General features: G+C 41.3%; 1 protein-coding gene across 7 annotated transcripts in view; it reads left to right on the top strand.

Annotated features, from left to right (window-relative positions):
- The window catches only part of NTNG1 (netrin G1), a 623318-nt gene that overhangs the window by 265138 nt on the left and 333505 nt on the right, over positions 1–24675 (top strand). For all 7 annotated transcript variants that reach the window (XM_073571673.1, XM_073571675.1, XM_073571677.1 and 4 more), the window contains one exon: positions 17116–17756. In XM_073571673.1, coding sequence (XP_073427774.1) covers positions 17116–17756 — 641 coding nt within the window. The remainder of the gene's footprint in view (positions 1–17115; positions 17757–24675) is intronic.

The raw sequence follows: 24675 nt of genomic DNA, 5'->3' as shown, positions 1-24675 counted from the left end.
GCGAGCTCCGAGCACCATACAGCAGACGCTGGGAGCTGGTATCCAGGGTAAACGGCAGGTAACTAAGAGCCGCGCGGCGCTTAGATACACACTGTTTACCCTGGATACCAGCGTGCTCGCTGGTCCTGATCGCTGGTGAGTCTGCCTATGTGACAGCTCACCAGTGATCAGCTAACTATGTCCCAGCAATCCCATCCACGTCGGATCGTTGCTGGGATCGCTGGGACATTGAAGCGTGTAATGGGGCCCTTGCTTACCATTTAATTTGTTTCCAGCTATTTTAAGCTGACACCTTCCAGATGAGAACCTTGACGCCTTGACTTTAATACAATTCCCTAAGCACTAAAATCTTAAGTACTAGTGCAAAAAGTATCATATACATAGGGAGGTGGAATCTGAGTCCTCAGGGGTCGGTATTACTGTCCTAGTCCTCTAAGGTTATATCTTCCATAATTAGTGGTGGGGCTTTCATGAGGAAATAAGAGTTGAAAGTAGTATTGTCCCCTTATTTTGATAAAATTGGGAACATTTATAGTTTTACACGATAACCAAGGACTTTTTACAATATATCTAATAGAATAATTAATCTAATATATAAAGCTCAAGTGTGTGTGTGTGTGTGTGTATATCCGGGATTGGCATCCGCACCGTCGCAGCTATGGCCACAAAATTTGGCACAGTGACACGTCTGGATCCCGAGAGTGTCCTAGGCTATGTTGTGAGGCGAAATTTTTACCCCGCGCGTTCCAATTCACCAAACAATTTTGCCCCTATCTACATAATGGGGAAAAAGTGTGTGTGTATCAAGCCCCGCCCCTCATTATGATGTCATAATGGTTGCCATGGCGACGCTGATGTCATCATAGGTTGCAAGCCCCACCGCTCATTATGATGTCATAATGGTTGACTATGGGATGGAGGATGTGTGATGGGTATATGGGCACTGGACTATGGGATGGAGGATATGTATGATGGGTATATGGGCACGGGACTATGGGACGGATGATGTGTGATGGGTATATGGGCACTGGACTATGGGATGGAGGATATGCATGACGGGTATATGGGCACGGGACTATGGGATGGCGGATATGTATGATGGGTATATGGGCACGGGACTATGAGATGAAGGATGTGTGATGGGTATATGGGCACTCGACTATGGGATGGCGAATATGTATGATGGGTATATGGGCATGGGACTATGGGATGGAGGATGTGTGATGGGTATATGGGCACTCGACTATGGGATGGAGGATATGTATGATGGTATATGGGCACTCGACTATGGGATGGAGGATATGTATGATGGGTATATGGGCATGGGACTATGAGATGAAGGATGTGTGATGGGTATATGGGCACTCGACTATGGGATGGCGAATATGTATGATGGGTATATGGGCATGGGACTATGAGATGAAGGATGTGTGATGGGTATATGGGCACTCGACTATGGGATGGCGAATATGTATGATGGGTATATGGGCATGGGACTATGGGATGGAGGATGTGTGATGGGTATATGGGCACTCGACTATGGGATGGAGGATATGTATGATGGTATATGGGCACTCGACTATGGGATGGAGGATATGTATGATGGGTATATGGGCACTCGACTATGGGATGGAGGATATGTATGATGGTATATGAGCACTCGACTATGGGATGGAGGATATGTATGATGGTATATGGGCATGGGCCTATGGGATCGTGGATATGTATGATGGGTATATGGGCACGGGACTACGGGATGAAGGATGTGTGATGGGTATATGGGCACTCGACTATGGGATGGCGAATATGTATGATGGTATATGGGCACGGGACTACGGGATGGAGGATGTGTGATGGGTATATGGGCACGGGACTATGGGATGGAGGATAATTATAATTTGCTATAACTAACCACAGTTAGTTACTATGCCCGGGCAGCGCCGGGCTCTTCAGCTAGTTATGAATAATACTTAATCTTTTTGAGATGAAGAATGCTATGAAAATATGCACATAGTAGATATAGCTTTAGTCTTGCATTTACCTTCAAAGATTAGAGGCACCAACGTCCTAAGGTATCTTTACACAGTTTCCAAGAGAATGTCCCGCATGCTTTTCTTAAAATTTCCATGGTGGTTTCCTATTGAGAGCTTTATTATGGAGAAACGTTGGAAAATATATTTTTTATAATCATAGCAAACTTCTGAGGTTGTCTGAAATATCTGTTATCCGGTATTGTTACTTTAATCAGATCCTTGCTTATGTAGCCCCTAAAAGGGATAACTCAAGTTGTTGATGAAGGTTGATAAAAAAAAAAACCTGGAAATGAGAGAGAAAGATGGAAAGTTCACAAGGGCGGCATTAAGGCTGAATTTTTTCATTTTATCTGTTTGCTTTAAAATTCAGTGACATGTATGAAATATTTAACAGGGAGAGCAGACTTCATTAAAATCTGTAGCCAGCAATTTGTGTGTATGTGAAGAGAGGGATTTTGTGTGTGTATTAATATATAACCCTTTCACCCCAGCAGCGGGGGAGAGTTAAACATACTTTAATTAGACAGAAGAAGAAGAAGGGAAAAAATGGGACTAGTTATTACATGAACAAAGAGTATAAACAGCAATTCCCTGTCTGAGGGGTTAGTGCTTCCCAAGTGAATAGAGAAATTGTGGAATATTGAAAATATCTGGCTATGGTAGAAAGAAAAATTAAGTAGGTCTAAAACCTGTCTTAAACATTCGATTGTGTCCTCCTCATTTATCTATCTGTAAACCTGGCCAGTAGCAGAAGATCGCTGCCAGCCAGGGTTGCCAACCATCCGGAAATTCCTGGACAGTCTATAAAAATATGACACTTGTCTGCCTTCCCTGTAAGAAAAATTTAAGACATCAATGATTTTTTTTAAGCGGAAAAAAAAACTAAACAGAATATTTTTACTGTAATTTTTGAGTTTCCAGTGAATGCAGCTGATGTCTTCATACCAGAATTATGGGCTGTAGACATCTATCACGTATAATCATAATGATTTAATATGATTTTACATTGTGCCCATAAAAAAATATGATTTTTTGGTAAGTTGTCCAAGAAAAGTAAGAAATGAAGTTGGCAACCCTGCCACAGGCCAAATGTTTATTCGGCAGACAACTCTCCTGCCTCCCTATACACATGAATAATTCATGTGTTTTTTCACAGTAAAAATCCTCTGCCAGGCACTTTTTACAGCAGCTTAGCTCTCCTGAAAGGATTGGCTGATTGGAATTCCAGTGGTTCAATTCATCTTATTCCTGACATTGTTTGGGAAAACTTGGAAAATTTGGAAGTCCCTCATACACATCAGGTGGTCAAACAATCTTGTTAATTCTGTTGCTCAGCTGGCTTTAATCTAATGTGTATGGGCTCCTTTAGAAACAGTTTTCCTTGTACAAAAACGTCTTCAACAAATCTTCCATATCCAGATATTGTTATTTTTAATAATCTTTGGCTTGATCTCAAGCCATGGCAACTTTATGGATGAACACTGTGTAGGAAGATCGATCTTGCGTAAGCCTAGATACAATAGGTCCACCAGCGTCTACTCCACCGTTATCTTGATAGTATCAAGCCATCGGAATGCTGGTCTTCCTCTTCGCCTTGTTCCTTCTATTTTTCCAACCATATCCAAATATATCTTCAAAAGACCAATCTCAGAAATATGTTGCAAATTGTAAAAAAGTTTTTTCCAGTAGTTAAAGCTTTTACGAGAATACGATAGAATTAATATAATTAAGTAGCCATATGGATGAGTGTAGCATTGAATGAAACAGAAATAGATAACCTGATAGTTTAGCAATATCTGGAGTGGAACATTGTGTGTTTCTGCTCATTACTGTAGAGTAAATTCATCCTTCACTATAGCGCACTGTCTCGTGCAATGAAACCTGATCCATCTGTATTCAGGCTAACTACTGGAGGATGCCCACAAACCTTATTGAACTAGACTGTCCTAATCCTCGGATTCCAGCGATTCGCCATGTGACCTACCACACCTATGGTGTGCATTTATTTCAATCCTGCTTCAGTGTCTGTCAGCACATCAATCCACCCACAGTCCTCGCCCTCCTCACTATAACAGCTGCCTCTCATTGATTTTCTTCACATTTGCTCCGAGATTCTAATTTGTTTGGTATTGATTTCAATAAAAGCATTTTGCTGATGAAATTAGGAGCAAGAAGCCTTCTTTATTTTCTTTTTTTTTCTTTGCTCCTGAAGGACGATCTCGTCTTTCTTGTCACCTCACTTGTGTCTTCACCTTGACAGTTTTTTAATCTCTTTCCAAGACATGTCAAAACTCATCTCTAGCTTCTTGGTAAGAAAACCCTCATCGAAGCATTTTCTCTGTAGCAGAGCTTCCCTGATGTCCTGTGATGAATAATCCTACATTCAGTTGAAATCAACACAAGGAAATAAGTTTTCACAAATACAGTTTATCATATCCACAAACTGATCCAGCATCTAAGATCTCTCGCTGAAGCAAAGTTTGAAAACAACAGTTCATGGATGTCACTTTCAAACATGGTGGCTACAAAATAGTCCTGATTCATTAAAATTAGAGATGAGCAACTTTGGCTTTTTTAGGGTCGAGTCGGGTTTCATGAAACCCAACTTTCTCAAAAGTCGAGTTGAACTAAATCGGCCGACTATCGGGAAAAGTCGAAGGTCCGACAGAAACATGAAACCCAATGCAAGTCAATGGGGAAGCAAAGTCAGCAGGGAGTGGAGGATAGTAAACACACCTACATGCTGGACCGCTTTTTTAAAGTGCGAGAAATCTCTCTCTCCCCCCGGGTGCTGCACATGTCATCTTGTTGCCCACAGTGTATGTCCTTGCTCAGTGGCTGAAAAAAGTGACGTGCAAGCATTCTGGGAAATCCGACTTTGGCGCTCGTTTTGCCGACCGCATGGCCGACTTTACACTGTGGTCGGGTTTCGGTCGGCGAAACCCAACTTTGCCATAAGTCAGAGACTTATGAATCTGGCCGACCTGTTTCGCTCAACTCTAATTAAAATAATAAAACGAAAAATGGTACTTTTACCCATAACGACCTGTGAAAACTCTGCCTTTATTACTCAAACTGATCTATAGAAATTTAGGCTTCATTTTATTTTTAATTACAAAGTTTTAAGGAATTATGACTATTGTGTTAACTTTGTAACTTGTGATGTCTAATTTCAAATCCATTTGTTATATAAATGGTGAAAAACTACATAAAAGTCTACACATAATCGTCAGATAACCAGGAGGATTTTGCAGCTGATTTGCTGTTGCCATTTTTAAGGTGAAAAATGTACCTTGCGTGAATCCACCCTTCATCAGAAATGGTTCTCGTGTATATTTTAGAGAACTGGTTCTCAATTTCTGAGGTTGGCCTCATCAGTATAGGACCCCCAAATTATTCATAAGGTTAGGCAGTTTTTACAGAAAGGATTTTAGCTGCACATTACACTCTCTGGCTGCAGCAACCTTTGGTAAGTATCAAAACTGACTTATTTTTTATTATTTTAATGTTATAAATAGTTGCAGAGAAAAATGAAAGGTAAATTGAGGTATATTGGAAGTTTGGCATGGACTTCCACCTCAGAATTGAGGTCCAGATGTAATCTTGGACTGTCTTGTGAAGCCCCAGTAGAAAATGACCTTGGTCTAGAGGAGTTAACTTATCCATATATTATATAGACAACATATTAATTTGAAAGTGGACTTTGCAAGGCTTTTTTGTGGAGCTTCTGAGCAGAAATTGAATGGAAATGCAAGGTTTTTGAGGCCAGTTTTTCATTGTTTTTATGGCAGAATTCAGGCATATACAGCTTTGAAAAGTCACAAACTTTTGGCTCAACTTGAGGTTGTGCTAAAATTTTGGGATTTTTGGCACTCTAATGGCATTTTCACACCCACTTCTGACAAAGCGAATGAAGCTGGGGCAGGAAGGGGGCACGGCTATTGTTGCTCATCGAATTCATGACTAGCAGTGACATTCGCTACAGCGCAAATTATACTTAATGTATTGACTGGAGTAAGATTTGTGGCGAGTTGCAAACGGAGACGCACGTCACTTGTCAGACACTCCTGATTTATTAAGAAGTGTACGCCTCTTAATTAATCAGGAGGCTTGTACTCCACCTTGCCCCCTCATCCTTGATTAATCATCGCCATAATGTGTACATAGCCTAGTGGTATGTTAGCGCTGAGTTTATTCAACAGTTTTTGCAACTGAAATGTTCAAAAATCCTCCTAAAGGGTTTGATCGTACTATGTCCTTTTCTAAAGGATTCTACCTGGAATTCGCTTGAAAAAGTGCTGCAAGACTGCCGCAAAAATGAATATAGTGCACAGAAATGTACCATTGGTGTGTACGTGTCATCCTTTTGCTACTTCTTTTGACTGCTTTAGGGTTCACTCGAAGACATTCACTGCAATAGTGTAAAAAGCAGTGGCACCAAAAGCACCAGCAAAGTCGCTTCAAGAAAAAGACTACCGGCTTCACTTAGAAAAATTAATCGACTACACGGACGCAACAATGACATCATATACACATAACCAAAAACTGCTTAAAGAATTCTTCAAAAACTCTTCAGATTAATTTCTATGGCAAATTCACTTTGCTATAGATATGAGTTTGGTATGGTATGGTTTGCTATATGTTATGTTTACACAAATGATGGAATCTACCTGAAAAAATGCACAAAAAGTGCTGCAAAAAATGGCCGTAATCTGTTTAAAAACTCGGGAGTGGTTAAAAGAAGTAATACATTCATTCTTCAGGTGGCTTTGACCAACCACTGTCAATAATAGAAGATATCGATAAAAGGTGTCATCAGCTGAGATGCCACAAAAAATGTTGCAAAATTGCCGTCAGAGTTATTTTAGGTAAAAAGCCACTAACTTTTTCCTGTTAAAGAAAACTCTGGTAACTCCTCGATTGAAGTGTACGGGGATGAGCAGGTTGCTCACTCCCCTTGAGAAGCCTTCATGTAATCTTGTACAGGGTAGTGTGTGTACTGTGCGATATGTAATGTTATGTGATGTTATGTCTAGTGTCCACAAGATGACAATAACATTGCTATAGTCTGCCCAGTACCATGCAGTAAGTAGGTTAAAGGGAATCTGTCACCTATTTTTTCGACTATCAGCTGCTGGCACCGCCATCAGGGGCTTATCTACAGCATTCTGTAATGCTTTAGATAAGCCTCTGATGTAACCTGAAAGAGAAGAAAAGCCAGTTATATTATACTCACCCAGGGGTGGCCCGGGTCCGGTCTTGGTCCGATGGGTGTCGACGTCCGGTCCTGCGCCTCCCATCTTTTAACAATGACGTCCTCTTCTTTGCTTCCCGTTGCGGCTCCTGCACATGTGCACTGCTCTGCCCTGTTGAGGGCAGGGCAGAGTCCTGCAGTGCGCAGGAGCCGGACCTTTCTGACCTTTCCCTAGTCTAAAAAATAGGTGACAGATTCCCTTTAAGATGGAGTTACGTACAGTATTTAGACTAGAGAGGGATGTGCCATGCAGCAGGACCAGAAAGAACTTGCTGGTATTTTGTCAGAAAGAACTCAGAATGTGCAAAGTAAAGATCTCATGTCTAGTGCGAGCAGTGCTGCATGCAGTGGGTCTACCTGTGGCAAGAGAGAAACTACCAAATACCAGAACAGATAGCCAGAGCCCGTAAGAGAAGAGATAGCAGTCTGGAATAGGGACGGAGAAACGTGAGAGAAAGAATATCGGGGCCTGGGGCAGGAAGCCGAGCAGGACGTTAGAGTCTTCGTCAGAGAGGTAACGGAAGGCAAATGTAAAGGAAAGCAAGATGATACGTATGTCATTGTAGCTACTAAGCTTCTACGATAAAGAAAGTCAAGTGTCACCATATTGGGACACATTGACTCCTACTGATAAATCACAGGACACGTTGCTACAGGATGAAGTCTATGATTCTTGTGGACTGGAAACTGAGAGCAGCTGTGAGGGGCAGTAGTGTAAAACTTTGATTTGTGCTGTCCCCACAGAGGAAAAGGGGCCTTAGCGTTACACCTCGACACTTGTGGTCCCCACAGAGGAAAACTGAAGCTCCCAAGATAGTGTGGTGGGCTGCGCAAAGAGTAGAAGTAAGCGAAGAAGATAGAGTGCTTTCAGGAATGAAGGAGATGTGTGTGTTCATGTCACTTGTGGTTAAAGAAACGTCATTGGGGATAACTGCCTACTATCTGCTGTGTATAGTTCATATCAAGTTATTCTTCAGTAAAAAGAAGTTTAATTTTAAATGGCAACTTGAAAAGGCTTTGCTATCTTCTTATAGCCTTCTCCTGCTTTGTATGCCTCCACCATTTTCAGAGTGCTAGAGAGCTGATTAGAAGAACCCATGGCTGCTGTTTTTTGGCGGCTGGGTTTTATAAAGCTGAGAAATTTGCATCACCTGGCCTTTCGTAATGATGATAGTGAACAAGCCAAAACTCTAACAGGCTAATTAAGGTCTGAAACCTTTGTCAAAGTTACCTGAGCACACAAATCTCCACGGGTGCCCAAAATTTTTGTAATTTTTGACACATAAAAGATGAAAAAAAAAAAATACATATATATATATTTCCTAAAATACAAAGGAAATGTGTCATCTTTAACTTTAGGCCTTTCTGATTGCATTTCATGTTCAAATTGCTTACCTGAAAACAATAACAGCAATTTTAACCAGGGATGCCCAAACTTTTACATGCCACTGCATTACTAATAGAGACGTACAATATAATGATGTGGCCCAAAAAAATGTCTGAAGTAAAACAATTCTTCATTTACTTATCAGCAGGCAGACACAGTCCTTTACCATCATCCTGAAACCACATTCTCTTTTACAAACTTTTTCCTTTCAAGAAATATCACTGATCAACAGACACGTCAAAAAAGCAAAATTCTTCATATGTAGGAGTTTCCACTGAGCTGCAGTGCTTTTAAATAAATGTATCCCAATCTGCCAAAAAAGGAGTCAAAACGCTGTGTCCGTGGAGCCTAAATAATGTTCTCTAATAAAATATTTCACAGAATATGAAATGTGACACTGAGCACCCTATCAGGGATTCTCTTTCGTTATATGCAATTTTTGACTCCTAATGAAAAATATTTGAAGCTATACCTTTAAAAGAGGTTCTTAAATGTAAAACCTATGGGGCAGAGTGTACTAAGAGGTAACATGTAATAACATTATGGAGGAAGAAAACTGGAATCTTTTCAGTAACATACAGAGTTACTGATTAGAAATAGGACGTTAAAAGAGGACTGTCCCTTTAACAGAAATCTATTAACAATATGAAGAAGTTATAATATTAAAGCTTCTAATGTTAAAGAGGTTGTTCAGGCTTGACACAAATGTCTGCAGTTATTCTGTGACTGCCGTCTTCTGAATCCTGACAGTGTGCACACTGTACACCGATATTGTCGGTGAGGGCGGTTGGTCAACACTCTCAATGACCGGTCATTATTACTGGCAACACTGGTGAAACCCGCCAGTGTACAGAGGCCTGCAGTTACACATAATGATTGCAGACTTCTATCAGAAAAACGGACCACTTCATTAAAAGCATATTGTTCAGTTTAATTGCGTAATGTGACTGGGTAGAGAGACTGAAAAATGTGCCCAAAAAACACTCGCACATCGTCCATGAAATTGCTTATCCAAGTGAAAAATTCTTGTTCTGAAAATTGTGCAGGGTGTGTAGAGATTGTTCAGTAGTTCAACGATTAGGACGGAAAAAAGGAAGTAGGTATGACTGTCAGTGATTGGTTGGTCGTGCTCCGAGGCGATTGTTCAGCAGCCGTTGGAACATTAGAACGACTACAAATTTGTGTCATTTTATTCATCGCTATTTTTACAAATGCTACTCTTCATATACGTAAACCGTGAAATTATCAAACATTTTGATGCTAATTTGCTTACATTTTCTTTGTACAGTATCAATGGGAATGTTTGTATTATAGTGCATGAATTTATTCAAAATAAATAGTATCACTTTTGGGATTTTAAAGGCTAGATAGTGCGGCCACACTTAAAATACTGTGTACAGTTTTGGGCTCCAGCGTAAGGACGTAGCTGATAGAGCAGGTGCAGAGAAGAGCGTTCAAGGTTATTAAGGGAATGGGTGAAATGCAATACCAAGGCAGGTTATCAAACTTGGGGTTATTCAGTTTGGAAAAATACAAGTTTTTGGGCGATCCTATTACAATGTACAAATATACAGTGGGGAAAAAAAGTATTTAGTCAGCCACTATTTGTGCAAGTTTCCCCACTTAGAAAGATGAGAGAGGCCTGTAATTGACATCAGAGGTAGACCACAACTTTGGGAGTCAAAGTGAGAAAACAAATCCAGAAAATCACCTTGTTTGATTTGGCAAGATTTATTTTGCTAATTATGGTGGAAAATAAGTATTTGGTCATTAACAAAAGTTAATCTCAATTTGTTGTTATATATCCTTTGTTGGCAATGACAGAGGTCAACTTTTTCTGTAAGTCTTCACAGGGATAGCACACACTGTTGGTGGTATGTTGGCCCATTCCTCCATGCAGATCTCCTCTAGAACAGTGATGTTTTGGGCCTGTCTCTGGGAAATACAGATTTTCAAATCCCTCCAAAGGTTTTCTATGGGTTTTAGATCTGGAGACTGGCTAGGTCACTCCAGGACCTTCATATGCTTCTTACGAAGCCACTCGTTTGTTGTGCTTGGGATCATTATTAGTGATGAGCGAGTATACTCGTTGCTCGGGTGTCCTCTGAGTATTTTGGCGTGCTCGGAGATTTAGTTTTCCTCTCCCTCGCTGCATGATTTGCGACTGCTAGCCAGCTTGAATACATGTGTGGAATGCCTGTTTGTTAGGGAAACAGGTATTCAGCCTGTCTGCAAGTCGCAAATCATTATGATAAGACGACGAAAACTAAATCTCCAACCACGCCAAAATACTCAGAGGACTCCCGAGCATGCTTGGGAAAACCCGAGCAACGAGTATACTCGCTCATCACTAATCATTATCATGCTGAAAGACCCATCCATGTTTCATCTTCAATGCCCTTGCTGATGGAAGGAGGTTTACATTCAAAATCTCACGATATATGGCCCCAATCGATCTTTCATGTACACAGATAAGTAGTCCTGATCCTTTACAGAGAAACAGCACTAAAGCATGGTGTTGCCACCCCCATGCTTCACAGTAGGAATGGTGTTCTTTGGATGTACCTCAGCATTCTGTCTCCTCCAAACACAATGAGTTTTGTTTCTACCAAACAGTTCTATTTTGGTTTCATCAGACCATATGACATTCTCCCAATACTCTTCTGGATAAGCCAGATGCTCTCTAGCAGACTTCAGACAGGCCCAGACATGTACTGTCTTAAGCAGGGGGACACGTCTGGCACTGCAGGATCTGAGTCCCTGGTGGCGTAGGTTGTTACTGATGGTAACCTTTGTTACAGTGGTCCCACCTCTATGCAGGTACACCCATGTGGTTCTCAGATTTTTTGCCCACCGTTCTTGTGCTCATTTTGACCCCACGGGGTGAGATCTTGTGTGTGGCCCAAGATCGAGGGAGATTATCAGTGGTCTTGTATGTCTTCCATTTTCTTACTATTGCTCCCACAGTTGATTTCATGACACCAAGCTGTTTTTCCTATTGCAGATTCAGTCTTCCCAGCCAGGTGCAGGGCTACAATTTTGTTTCTGTTGTCCTTTGACTGCTCTTTGGTCTTCACCATAGTGGAGTTTGGAGTGTGACTGTTTTAGGTTGTGGACTATGGAATTTCATAACCATGATACTGTCATGGCTGATTCAGTAAAAATGTTTCAGTAGGACCTGGATGCCTTTCTTGAAAAATATAATAATACATGTTATGGTCACTAGATTCTGTTAAGGGACGTTGATCTAGGGAACTAGTCTGATTGTCGTATATGGAGTTGGGAAGGAATTTTCCTCTGTTATGGGGCAATTAGCATCTGCCTCATGGGGTTTTTGCTTTCCTCTGGATTACTATTTTTAGGTTGAACTAGATGGACTTATGTCTACCTTCAACCTTAAAGAAGTCCTCCTCCTCCCATCAAAGCTTTTATCCTCTTAATATATTGCAGTCATCATATTATATAGCACTGTGTACTTACAATTGCTCATTTTGCCTTTCTGCCCAGTTAATTAGTCTGCTTTTTCTGCTCCATGTAAAAACAGGAAGTTTCTTGTCCCTTAACCTCTTTACCCCCAAGGGTGGTTTGCACGTTAATGACCGGGCCAATTTTTACAATTCTGACCACTGTCCATTTATGAGGTAATAACTCTGGAATGCTTCCATGGATCCTGGTGATTCTGACATTGTTTTCTCATGACATAATGTACTTCATGCTCGTGGTAAAATTTCTTCGATATGACTTGCGTTTATTTGTGACAAAAAAAATTTGGTGAAAATTTTGCAACTTTCAATTTTCATTCCCTTAAATCACAGAGATATGGCACACAAAATACTAAATAAGTATCCTTTCCTACATGTTTACTTTACATCAGCACAATTTTGGAACCAAAATTTTTTTTTGTTAGGAAGTTATAAGGGTTAAAAGTTGACCAGCGGTTTTTCACTGAGAAGCCACCTCCCTCCCAGATCCAAGATGACCGCGGGGTCCTTCCAGGCCCTGCAGGGAGGAGGCCGTCGGAACAACGCGAACACATTGTGTTGTTCTGCGGGTCTCAGGGAAGCACACAGGGAGCCCCCTCCCTGCGCGATGCTTCCCTATGCCACCAGAACACTGTGATTATGTTTGATTGCATTGTACCGGGGATTAATGGAGGTCCGAGACTGCCCCTGGCACATAGTGCCGGGAGTCAGCTGTGATAATCAGCTGACACCCGGCTGCGATTAGCTGCTTTCCCCCCATGAGCGCAGATGATCGATGATTACGTACTATTTCGTCCATGGGCATTATGTCCCAGGGCACATGGACAGAATAGTGCATCCAGTGTCAGGAAGGGGTTAATTTATCATTCCCCTCTTCAACTCCTGACCCAACTCCTCCTCTCCTCCCCCTGCCAGGGAATCTTGCAGTGATTCATGACTTGTGCAGAGAAAATTGACTTCCTGCTTCTACATAGAGCTTAGAACGATTCAGCTCGTCTGTTTTCAATCTTGTGATGTTATAGAGCTAATGGAAAATGGAAGAATTATCTGGTAGAAAAGCAAAATGAGCAATTGTCAGTACACAGTGCTAGATAATATGATGACTGCAATATATTATGAGGATAAAAACTTGTTGGGAGGAGGAGAGCTTCTTTAACCTTTAAAACCATGAGTTCACCTGAACTACAGAATGACCTGTCTGTGTGAACACAGTGCACGACGGTCAATGTTACGATGTAACGATCACTATTAAACCATTTACGATTCTCATCCTGTATAAACACTGGTCTGACATTGTTTGCTAGTCGCGAGTTACTATGGCATCGTTCATCATTTAACCAATTACATGCTTGTGTAAAAGAAACCTTCCAAACCGTCCTTCCTATCCTCTGATATTTCTGACAACTGGGAATAAACAAAGAGCAATAATAATAATATCTACCTAATAATATTTGACTTGTAACATCATGTGATCAGAAGGAGAAACATGATGTATTCCTTTTGAGGGCATAATACATAATTCATCTGTGCTGCTCGCAATATTACTTACGTGCATGAGCACACAGCTGGAGATCACCAGATCTACAATGGAACGACATCGCCTTTAGTGAAGGAAGAAACCTAAACATTTATCCCTTTAATAAGCTATTTATATTTCATCAAAATACACAAGAAAATAGTCTTTCATAATATTATATGCATTATATTATGAAACATTTTCAATGTTATGGCCTTTTATTATGAATTTCTGTCCATGCATGGGGTCTAAACATAACAGCCAGATTAGCAGTAGTTCTCAAAACCCCAACATCTACAAAAACCATCACTCATTGAAGTGATGCATAAAATGTTGATAGAGAATCCATAAAACTAAACATGACGACATTTGACGGCCTCATAAATTCCCATCCTGTAGTGAATATCTTGGGAGAAGATTACTATGTACGTAAGAAAATATGGTGAGAAGATCTAAAGGTTGAAAACCTAAATCACGACATATAAATCAATCCAACCACAAGGTGGTTCATATAGTTTGATATTACCATTACTCACACTATGGTTTCTAAGAAATGAAAGTATGATTTGGCATTTCTCCTAAAAAGCATGATGACCCCAGGTTGACCGTTATTGCCATATTCATACACCAATACTGATGTATTTACGTTCTACATCTAATGAAAAATATCAGAGGGGAAATGATTCTACTCAGTATTAGAGTTGAGCGAATATGTTCGAAATCAGTCGCCGAATCTGAATTTGCCATATTCGTGCCATATTGTTACCCGAATTTATGTCTGATGATCGGTTTCCGAACATATTCTCTAATTTCTACTCCCATTGACTCTAATGGCCTTAGGCTGTGTTTGGTGAATATTGCGAAAACAGTATTCAACGCCGATCATAATCGGAACCGAAAAATTTGCTCAGCTCTACTCTGTATGTTGCCTGCTAAATAATTTAGAACCTTGGCGATTCGGTGGACAGGTGACATTATGGGTATGTGCTGTTTTTACTAATTATGGGCACTGGTTCTGTTTATGGCACTTCTTTTTGCACTTTAATGACCATTATGGGTCTATAAGAATACTGTTCAGTAAGCTGGTGCACATTCCCAATACCTGTATAGACTCTCTGAATCCCGTTTGTGTGTATTTTTATTCGGACATTCCTTTCCTCTTCCTGTTTGTTGTCAAATGATGATATGTATTTATATGAACTAGACTTTAATTAAATTGAATATATTTTTCCTAAAGACATCTTGTGAGTGGTGTTTTCAGGGTACTTTGTATCCACCTTTGGTAAATGTAATTAATTAGATCAACCTTGTTTCAAACAGTGATTTGTGTCTATAGGAGGAAAAGTACCGTAATTGATTGGCTTTATTTTATACATATATATTTTATATAATAGGACTAGTTGAGTAATTTTATACCCCCCTCCTGCTGTTGTGTACATACGGGAAAAACAAAATGTCATTGTTTAATAAAAATATAATGGAAGATTCACGTAAGGATCAATATGCTGTCTCTGTTCTTTTTCAGCACAATTTATTTATAAAGGCGTCTTGTAAATAAAGCATCAGGATCAGAATCTGCTTGTTCGGCCTCCTCTGGAGAGAGCTAATTGCCACTGATCTTTTTAAAGGCATTCTCGCATTGCTGAACCTTCAGTTTGGTTTGAGATGCAGAACGCTTTGGCTGCTGTTCCTATAGCACTGATACAATGAGGAAGCTAAAGAAAAAAGAGAGAGTGTCCTATGTGTCAAAAATAATTTATCTGGTGATTACTACAAATAGGGAATCTGATTTATTTAAAATTTCTTATGAATGGCATCAAACGTGTTGTGTGTATAAAAAAAAGTTAAAAATTGTGCAAGCACTGTCCAGCACTGAGTCTCTTCAGCTGCTCTCAGTGTCCGGTGGTGGCTGCGGCGCTGGGGTCATGTTGAAAGCAGCAGCCAATCACTGAGCTCTGCCCTTATAAACAACCACCGCTAAGTACAGCTAGATCCCTGATTGGCTGCCATGCTTTCGACGTGATGTTAGAACAATAGCCAATTCTGGATGCCAGGAGCAGCAGTTGAGACTCAGTGCTGGACCTGTGGATGGTGAGTAAAGAATGTCAGCTAGATCTATCTCAAAAATGGGGCTCTATTAAATGCTATCAGGAAAATAGAGGTTGCCACGCATGCACATATCCCTAGTAATCTCTGTAAGGTTGGAAATTTTCAAGCATCCACAATTTTCAGTAATTTCATGGAAATGAATGGAGAGAGCCACCAATGCATGGTAATGCTTGCCAGGTGACAGGGCACAGTTCTTAAAGGGTTATTCTCATTTTCACTGATGGATATTGTTGGCTAGTGCATGTAAAACCGAGCACTTTTGCAACTTAATGCTTCTTAAAATTTGCAGCCAATCTTGAGATATTAACACTTTTCTTTTGTTTACAGGTAGTTGCCAAGGAGAGCGACCACCGTGGCTGTCTAGCTTGTAAACACTGTGATGAGGCTGAGATAGATGAGGAGGTAACGGCGCGCTTCAGTGATCCTGGCCAGCTGCAAAACAGTGCTTAAAAGCTCCGTAGAATGGAGCTTGTAAACACTGTGCATGTTCTGCTGTCTAGGAGGAGTGGTCGGTCTCCATGGCAACACGTTGTAAACAAAAGAAAAGTTTTAACATCTCAAGAACAGTTGAAAATTGTCTTAAGTGATATAACTTGTAAAACTACTTGTATTTATAAACACAATCCGAAAATAGGCCGTTTTCCTGTCACTAACCACATTTGTGACCTTTTACGGAAACAAAAAGTCTCATCTTTTTCAAAGTGTCACAAAAAATTGAACTTTTTGCTGATGTGCATAAAATCACTCCAGGAGGGTACTGGACTGAAGTTGCTCCAAACTTTGCTACTTTTTTAAAAAAAAAGTAAATAACAATCAGCTAAAAACATCTGAAATCACAAATCTGCACCTACACAGCAAAAAAAAAAGCAACAACAAGGAAGCACATATAAAATAGACTTTAAAAAATGTGCAAATAGAATAGTGAACTGGGTGAAAACCAAAAAATGTGCAAAACACACAAAACTACACAAATAATAGGGGCAAAGACAATGATGAATCCCGGCGTAGGCATCTATTATTAATTGTTTTGAGCAGTATTCTAGAACAAGAAGCACATGATCAGATATATTATGAGACTTTTGATTACCTTGTGTTACATTTAGCTTTATAGTCAAAGAAAGAGACATTTAGCCTCAGAAAGCCCTATTTTGATATTTTCTGTGATATTGATTATCTCCTACTACACATAATATTAATGATCTTAGAACCAGATTAGTTTGGAAATTAGACCTGTTGGAAAATCTCTCTTAGTATATTTTCTAATTGTGGTTTATTTCCCATGACCACCATGATTCCTTTATTTGGTGAATATAACAAAGTTTCTATCATTGCAGGGTAATCCATACATGTGCAACAATGAATGTGATGCCAGCACGAAGGAGCTTGCGCACCCTCCCGAACTCATGTTTGATTCTGAAGGCAGAAATCCCAGCACTTTTTGGCAGTCTGTGACATGGAAGAACTATCCCACTCCCCTACAGATCAATATAACACTGTCTTGGGACAAAACGATTGAGCTTACCCAAAACATAGCAATTACCTTCGAGTCTGGAAGACCTGAGAAAATGATCTTGGAAAAATCTCTGGATTATGGTGTAACATGGCAGCCCTACCAGTTTTACGCTGCCGATTGCTTGGATGCATTTCGAATGGAGCCTAAATCAGTGAAAGACTTGTCATCAAGTACTGTCCTAGATATTATATGCACAGAAGAATATTCCACCGGTTACGCGGCCCATGCTAAAACTATATCTTTTGAGATTAAAGATCGCTTTGCAATATTTGCTGGACCACGTCTTCATAATATGGCTTCGCTCTACAGTCAACTGGACACCACCAAAAACCTTCGGGATTTCTTTACAGTGACTGATTTAAGGATTAGGCTTCTTAAACCAGCGACTGGAGCCACTTTTGTTGATGAAAGGAATCTAGGAAGATATTTCTATGCTATATCAGATATCAAGATTTACGGCAGGTAAGCCTATATATGTGAAATTTAATGTTTGCTCTGATCTCTTACTTTGTAAAGCAATTTTTTTTGCACCTCCTGAAGAAGGGACATAGATAAGGAGGAGCATCCGAGGTGGGGGAGTCAACCAAAAGCAACTTTCTCTGGGCCAAGGATTTAGATAAAGGCAGCAAACTAATGGTTCACCTTAGGAGAAGGAAATCCAACATTAGAAAACCAACAGCTCCCACATCTGTAATGGGTTCATCCAGGGTGCTCGGCAGCTTGATCGGAGCTTGTCAAAAAAAGAAATATCTTGTCAGTAAAAGAAAAGTCAGCAATCTGTCCTTCTTGAGAAAATGCTGTGTTTCTTGTAACTTTATTCCATACGTGCTAAAACCATTGAACACAGGTCATCAAACACTGATGCGTTTCGGAAGTAAACTTCCTTGTTGATAGCTGAATAAGGAAGTTTGAGTAAGGCTATGAATGTGGATGTTACAGATATTTGATGACCTGTGTTCAGTGGATTTTGCGCATATGGAATAAAGTTACAAGAAACATCGAGTTTTCTCAAGAAGGGAGGAGTAATGGCTTTTCTCTTCAAAGGTGAAGGAAAGTTTTGTCAGTACTGATCTGTTTCATTGGCTTTTGTCAGTCTCTATCCTTCTTATGATCCCTCACCCCAGTACAGGAATACGCAAGTGCATTGAGTAATCCAAGGCTGAGTATGTTGTGTATGCATAAATCCAAAGTATTTGCCCTCCATATATCTGTAATAGTGTTATTCATTGTTTAAGCATAAGACATGTTGCGTGTTGGATATAACGTCTCCCCATACAATATCCTAGACAGGTGAGAGAATAAATACAAGCAGCGTATCCTCGTGTCTCTTGGGTGCATGTTCCTGCCAAGCGAGGATTAACAGCTTATCTAGGTATGCTCTGTGGATGGATTCAGGACCTGAACAAAATGTTTCAAGCCGAACACTAAAATCGCTGTCTTTCCCATCAGGGTGGGATTAAATTCTGGAGAGCCTTTTTTTTGCAACGGGGGACTGGACAGATAACAAGGATTAGCTGCTATGATGCTACAGGCTGGCAGCAGCCCATTAAAATATACGAGCTATGAAAATTAGCCCTTTCACTGCCAGATGAGCAACACATTGCAGAATTATCAAATCGTGCTTTAGTCGGCAAGCGGCTTAGGTAGGATAATGAAATCAGTGTGTTAATTGCATGGAAAATCATCAATGTTCAATTAATTAGAAATTTCGTTAAATGCATGAAATTTCAGAAATTAAAATATAAGTATGAATGGAACATTGGGGATATAATAGGCACAGGAGACACCCATCATTTATTTTAAAAGAGAGATGAAACTTGAAAAGGCTGGGAAAAAAAGAGAAATAAAAGCAAAAATCAGGAGATGAAACACAAACTTAGATGCCTTGTCTCTAAAAGACAAGTGTATGTAGTTATAAGCTTTTGGCCTTTACTATTATTTATGTTACTCACTTATATAGCGCCTTTAATTCCAGAGCGCCTTACAGACATTATTGGCACTGTTCCCATTGGGACTCACAATCTAGATTCCCTATCAGTATTGGAGTTTGGGAGAAAACCGAGTACTCAGAGGAAACCCAAGCAAACACGGGGAGAACATACAAATCTAGACTCCCTATCAGAATGTTTTTGGAATGTGGGAGAAAGCCGGAGGAAACCCACACAAACACAGGGAGAACATACAAACTCCGTGCAGATGTTATCCTTTGTGGGATTTAAACCAGGACCCCAGTGCTGCAAGGCTACAGTGCAAACCACTGAGCCACCATGCTAACATAGTTAGTAACATAGTTATTAAGGTTGAAAAAAGACTTTAAGTCCATCTGGTTCAAGCCATATCCTATCCTAACTTGCCCTAACATGTTGATACAGAGGAAGGCAAAAAACCCCATGTGGCAAACAGTTAGCTTCACATTGGGGAAAAAAGTTCCTTCCCGACTCCACATACGGCAATCAGACTAGCTCCCTGGATCAACGCAATATCAAGGAAACTAGTGTATATACCCTGTAATATTATACTTTTCAAGAAAGGCATCCAGTCCCTTCTTAAATTTTAGTAGGGAATCACTCATTACAGCATCATACGGCAGAGAGTTCCATAGTCTCACTGCTCTTACAGTAAAGAATCTGCGTCTGTGAGTATGATTAAACCTTCTTTCCTCCAGACGTGGAGGATGCCCCTTTGTCCCCGTCACAGGTCTAAGAGTAAAAAGATCATTAGAAAGGTCTTTGTACTGTCCCTGCATATATTTATACATTGTAATAAGATCACCCCTAAACCTTCAATTTTCCAAACTAAATAACCCCAAGTGTAATAACCTGTCTTGGTATTGTAGACCCCCCAATTCCCTAATAACCTTGGTCGCTCTTCTCTGCACCCGCTCCAGTTCAGCTATGTCTTTCTTATACACCGGAGACCAGAACTGTACGTAATATTCTAAGAGTGGTCGCAATAGTGACTTATATAGAGGTAAAATTATGTTCTCCTCACGAGCATCTATGCCTCTTTTAATGCATCCCATTATTTTATTTGCCTTTGCAGCAGCTGCCTGACACTGGCCACTAAATGTGAGTTTGTAAATTATACATCTGTCATGATCTGAATTTGATCTGACAGTGTTAAAATCACAGAGTGAACTTTTTTTCCTTTTGGCAAGTTGCCAAGGTGACTTGACTGTCCCCGGTGGTGGTTAGTGGTATCGCTCCTTAGGTTTTCAGTTTAAAGTTCTCTGTAATTATGATTCAGGTGTGGGGCTCTATAAAGGAGTCTCAGGGTGTGTAATCACTGCTGGTGATATTCATTGATTCTGAGTTTGTGAGAGCCTGGTGGAAGGAAGGAGCTGAAGAGGAGTCCTGTGCAGCTTAGCCAGGGGGGACGTGTGTCAGCTATGGTGTCTGGACGAAGGGCTGGCATGGCGTGGTGGGGTCGCAGTGATGGTGTCAGCAGGAAGTGTCTGCATGGACTGGTGGAGTGGCTACTATGGAGAGTGGCACTCACCATGTGGGACTTGGCTGCTGAGCTGGACTCAAGCATGCTTGACTTCGTGGCAGAAGCTGAATTCATCCTTGGGACTCTGTTACTAAGCAGCAGCAACTGGTGGTGGACTCTGCTCCAAGGCTGCACTATGGTGAAGGATCCTGTTATGGTGATGGATCCGGGTGGAGGAGAAGACGCACGCAGGTGGAGGGCTCTGTTGCAGGAGCATAAGCACAGAGCATAAAGCTAAGTGGTGTCCACCTGTATTGTCTCTTTCCCTCATGTGTGTTATTAGTGCAGTGGTGGGATTAGTCTCTGCACCGCCCAATTCCCTAGTGAGGGTTTAGGGTCAGGGCGAGCAAGGGTTTAAGGTTCGCGTGCGGCGACAGGTGCGGAGCCTGTATAGGGAACGTAAGGAGTGCAGGGGCCTATCACAGGGCCCACCATTGTTAATGTTTCCCAGGTCCCCCTTATTATTTAAATTCGCCGTACTGGAGGCGGAGTTTCAAGAATTTATGTATAACGTGTAATTCCTAAATTCGCCAGGTGGAGGCGGTGTATCCATCTGCACGTTTTATTATTTAAATTCGCCCCACTGGAGGCGCTGTATCCAGGGTCACGTGTGTTATGGGCCCGCCTTGCGGTATCATCTGCGTCCAGACACACGTGACCATGACAACATCTTGTTTGTTCTACCCAAGTGCATGACCTTACATTTATCCTCATTAAAGCTCATTTCCCATTTATCAGCCCAAGCTTCTAGTTTACATAAATCCTCCTGTAATATAAAATTGTCCTCCTCTGTATTGATTACCCTGTAGAGTTTAGTGTCATCTGCAAATATTGAAATACAACTCGCTATGCCCCCTACAAGGTCATTAATAAATATGTTAAAAAGAAGCGGGCCCAATACTGACCTCTGTGGTACCCCACTGCTAACCGTGACCCAGTCCAAGTATGCTCCATTAATAACCACCCTTTGTTTCCTATCTTTGAGCCAGCTCTTAACCCACTTACACATATTTTCCCCTATCCCCATTGTTCTCATTTAATGTATCAAACTTTTGTGGTGCACCGTATCAAAAGCTTTTGAAAAGTCCATGTATACCATGTCCACTGCATTTCCTCAGTCTAGTCCAGAACTTACATCTTCATAAAAGCTTATCAGATTAGTTGGACAGGAACAGTCCCTTGTAAACCCATGTTGATATTGGGTCATGAGGTTATTCTTCTTCAGAAACTCCAGTATAGTATCTCTCAGAAAACCCTCCAGGATTTTACCCACAGTTGAGGTTAAACTTACTGGCCTATAATTTCCTAGTTCAGTTTTTGTCCCCTTTTTGAATATTGGCACCACATTTGCCACACGTCCTGTGGTACAGACCCTGTTATTATGGAATCTTTAAAGATTAAAAATAATGGTCTATCTATGACTGTACTTAATTCCTGCAGTACTCGGGGGTGTATCCCATCCGAGCCCGGGGATTTGTAAATCTTAGTGATTTTTAGACGCCGCCGTACTTCCTGCTGGGTTAAGCAGTTGACATTTAATGGAGAATTTTTTTTATCACTGATCATGTTATCCGTCATGGGATTTTCTTGTGTAAATACTGTTGAAAAAAAGTCATTTAGCATATTGGCTTTTTCCTCATCCTCATCCACCATTTCACCCAGACTATTTTTAAAGGGACCAACACCATCATATTTTAGTTTCTTGCTATTTATGTAGTTAAAAAATATTTTGAGATTATTTTTACTTTCTCTGGCAATGAGTCTCTGTCTCAATCTTTGCTGCCTTGTTTTGCTTTTTACAGAATTTATTTAATCTTCTGTATTTATTTAATGCCTCATAATAATAATAATCTTTATTTTTATATAGCGCTAACATATTCGGCAGTGCTTTACAGTTTTTCACACATAATCATCACTGTCCACTGTCACAATCTAAATTCCCTATCTTTGGAATGAAACCGGAGAACCTGGAGGAACCCCACGGAAACACGGGGAGAACATACAAACTCCTTGCAGATGTTGTCCTTGGTGGGATTCAAACCCAGGACTCTAGCGCTGCAAGGCTGCAGTGCTATCCACTGAGCCACCATGCTGCCCTGAACCCTGCCCTCATCACTACCTACTTGTTTAATTCTCTAAATGATACATGAAAACTTATTATCTTGTGATCACTGTTACCCAAGTGACTAGAGATGAGCGACTTTGCCTTTTTTAGGGTCGAGTCGGGTTTCATGAAACCCGACTTTCACAAAAGTCGGGTCGAATGAAATCGGCCAACTATAGGGAAAAGTCGGAGGCCAACTGAAACACGAAACCCAATGCAAGTCAATGGGGAAGCTAAGTCATCAGGGAGTGGAGGACAATAAACACACCTACAGTGCCCATTTCAAAGCCAAAAACATCAATTCTTATTACTGAAGCTTGTCAACCTTACTTTACTTCATAATAATAGTTGTGCATTGAAAACTGGGGTTTATTTGGCTAAAGTTATGGGGGGGTAGGGCTGGCTCCAGGTTTTCGTGTGCCCTGGGCCAAAGAGTATCAATACAAAAATGGTGGGGGGAACAAGAGGCGCAATAGTGCCCTATCACTAGTGACACTTGAAGTATGAGCGGTATAATACAGTTCCACTCACCTATTCCAGTTGTGTAACCCACAACTGGCTTGAGAGCATATCACAGAATCAGCTGCTGCAGGACCTCCACCAACCACTCGCACGTGGAAAAACCTTCAGAAAGTTGTGGGAAGCAGGGTGTGTTGCAGTCTGCGCTGCCGAGATTCACAAATCACCTGGGATGCAAGATGTTGTAGCAGTGTACTCCTTTATTTCCTCCTATGCGTTTCGGCGCCCTTCCTGGCACCTTCCTCAGGGATGCCCCTTCCTCAGGGCTATGGCTGCCACAAAATTATGGCCGTTATCACTGACTACCTTGCCTGCCTCAAGATGTAGACTGCCCAGCCATGACTCAGTTTGTCGCTGCAAGTAGTCGGCCAGTACCTCCGCGGTGTGTCTGTTGTCGCCCAAAGACATCATCTTTAACACAGCCTGCTGATGCTTACCACTAGCTGTTAGATATTGGGACACCTCGTGTGCAACCTCCAGCTGCGGATGGAGTGCTCGTGCGACTGAGCTCTGTGGATGAGCTTTTGCTGATGGAGGAGGAGGAGGGTCGAAAGCCTACAGCCAACAGTTTCCTATACTGTGGGCTAGGCAGCACTGTTCCACCGCCGCTGTCCCCTGTGGAGCCTGCATCCACCACATTAACCTAGTGCACAGTGATGGACATGTAACGATCCTGGCCATGCCTACTGGTCCATGCATCTGTTGTGAGGTGCACCTTTCCACTCACTGTTTTAGTGCATGGACAATGCGGTCTTTCACATGCCAGTGGAGGGCAGGGATAGCTTTTCAAGAAAAGAAGTGCCGACTGGGTAGGTCATAGCGTGGGACAGTGTAGGCCATGAGCTCGCGGAAAGCTTCGCTTTCAACCAAACGGTAGGGCATCATCTCTATTGAGATTAGTTTGGCAATGTAGGCATTCAAACACAGTGTATGCGGATGAGAGGATGAGTACTTTCTTGTCCTACTCAGAGTGTCTGGTAGGGTGAGCTGGACTGGAGAGCTGCATATGGGGGAAGTAGCGGTGGACCGGATGGATTGAGAGGGGGTTGGTGATGGTATTGGTGGTGATGGCCTAGATTCGGTGTTGTGTTGCAAAACCATTGTGATTCCCTGAGTGCTTTGGCCTTGCGATGACACCTCCACATTTAGTGCTGGTGGTGTGCTTAACGGTGGCGGTGGTCTTACAGTGGGGGAAGCGATGGAGCGTTGCTGACTACATTCAGTCGGAGCAGGTGCACATGTTCTACCTGAGGTTTGGTAGTCGGTCCA

The sequence above is a fragment of the Dendrobates tinctorius genome, unplaced genomic scaffold (assembly GCF_039654945.1).
Source record: "Dendrobates tinctorius isolate UK_male_01 unplaced genomic scaffold, ASM3965494v1 ptg000029l, whole genome shotgun sequence".
Classification (NCBI taxonomy): Eukaryota; Metazoa; Chordata; class Amphibia; order Anura; family Dendrobatidae; genus Dendrobates; species Dendrobates tinctorius.
Note: the sequence above shows the minus strand (reverse complement) of the source record. Positions and strands in the feature narration are given on the sequence as shown.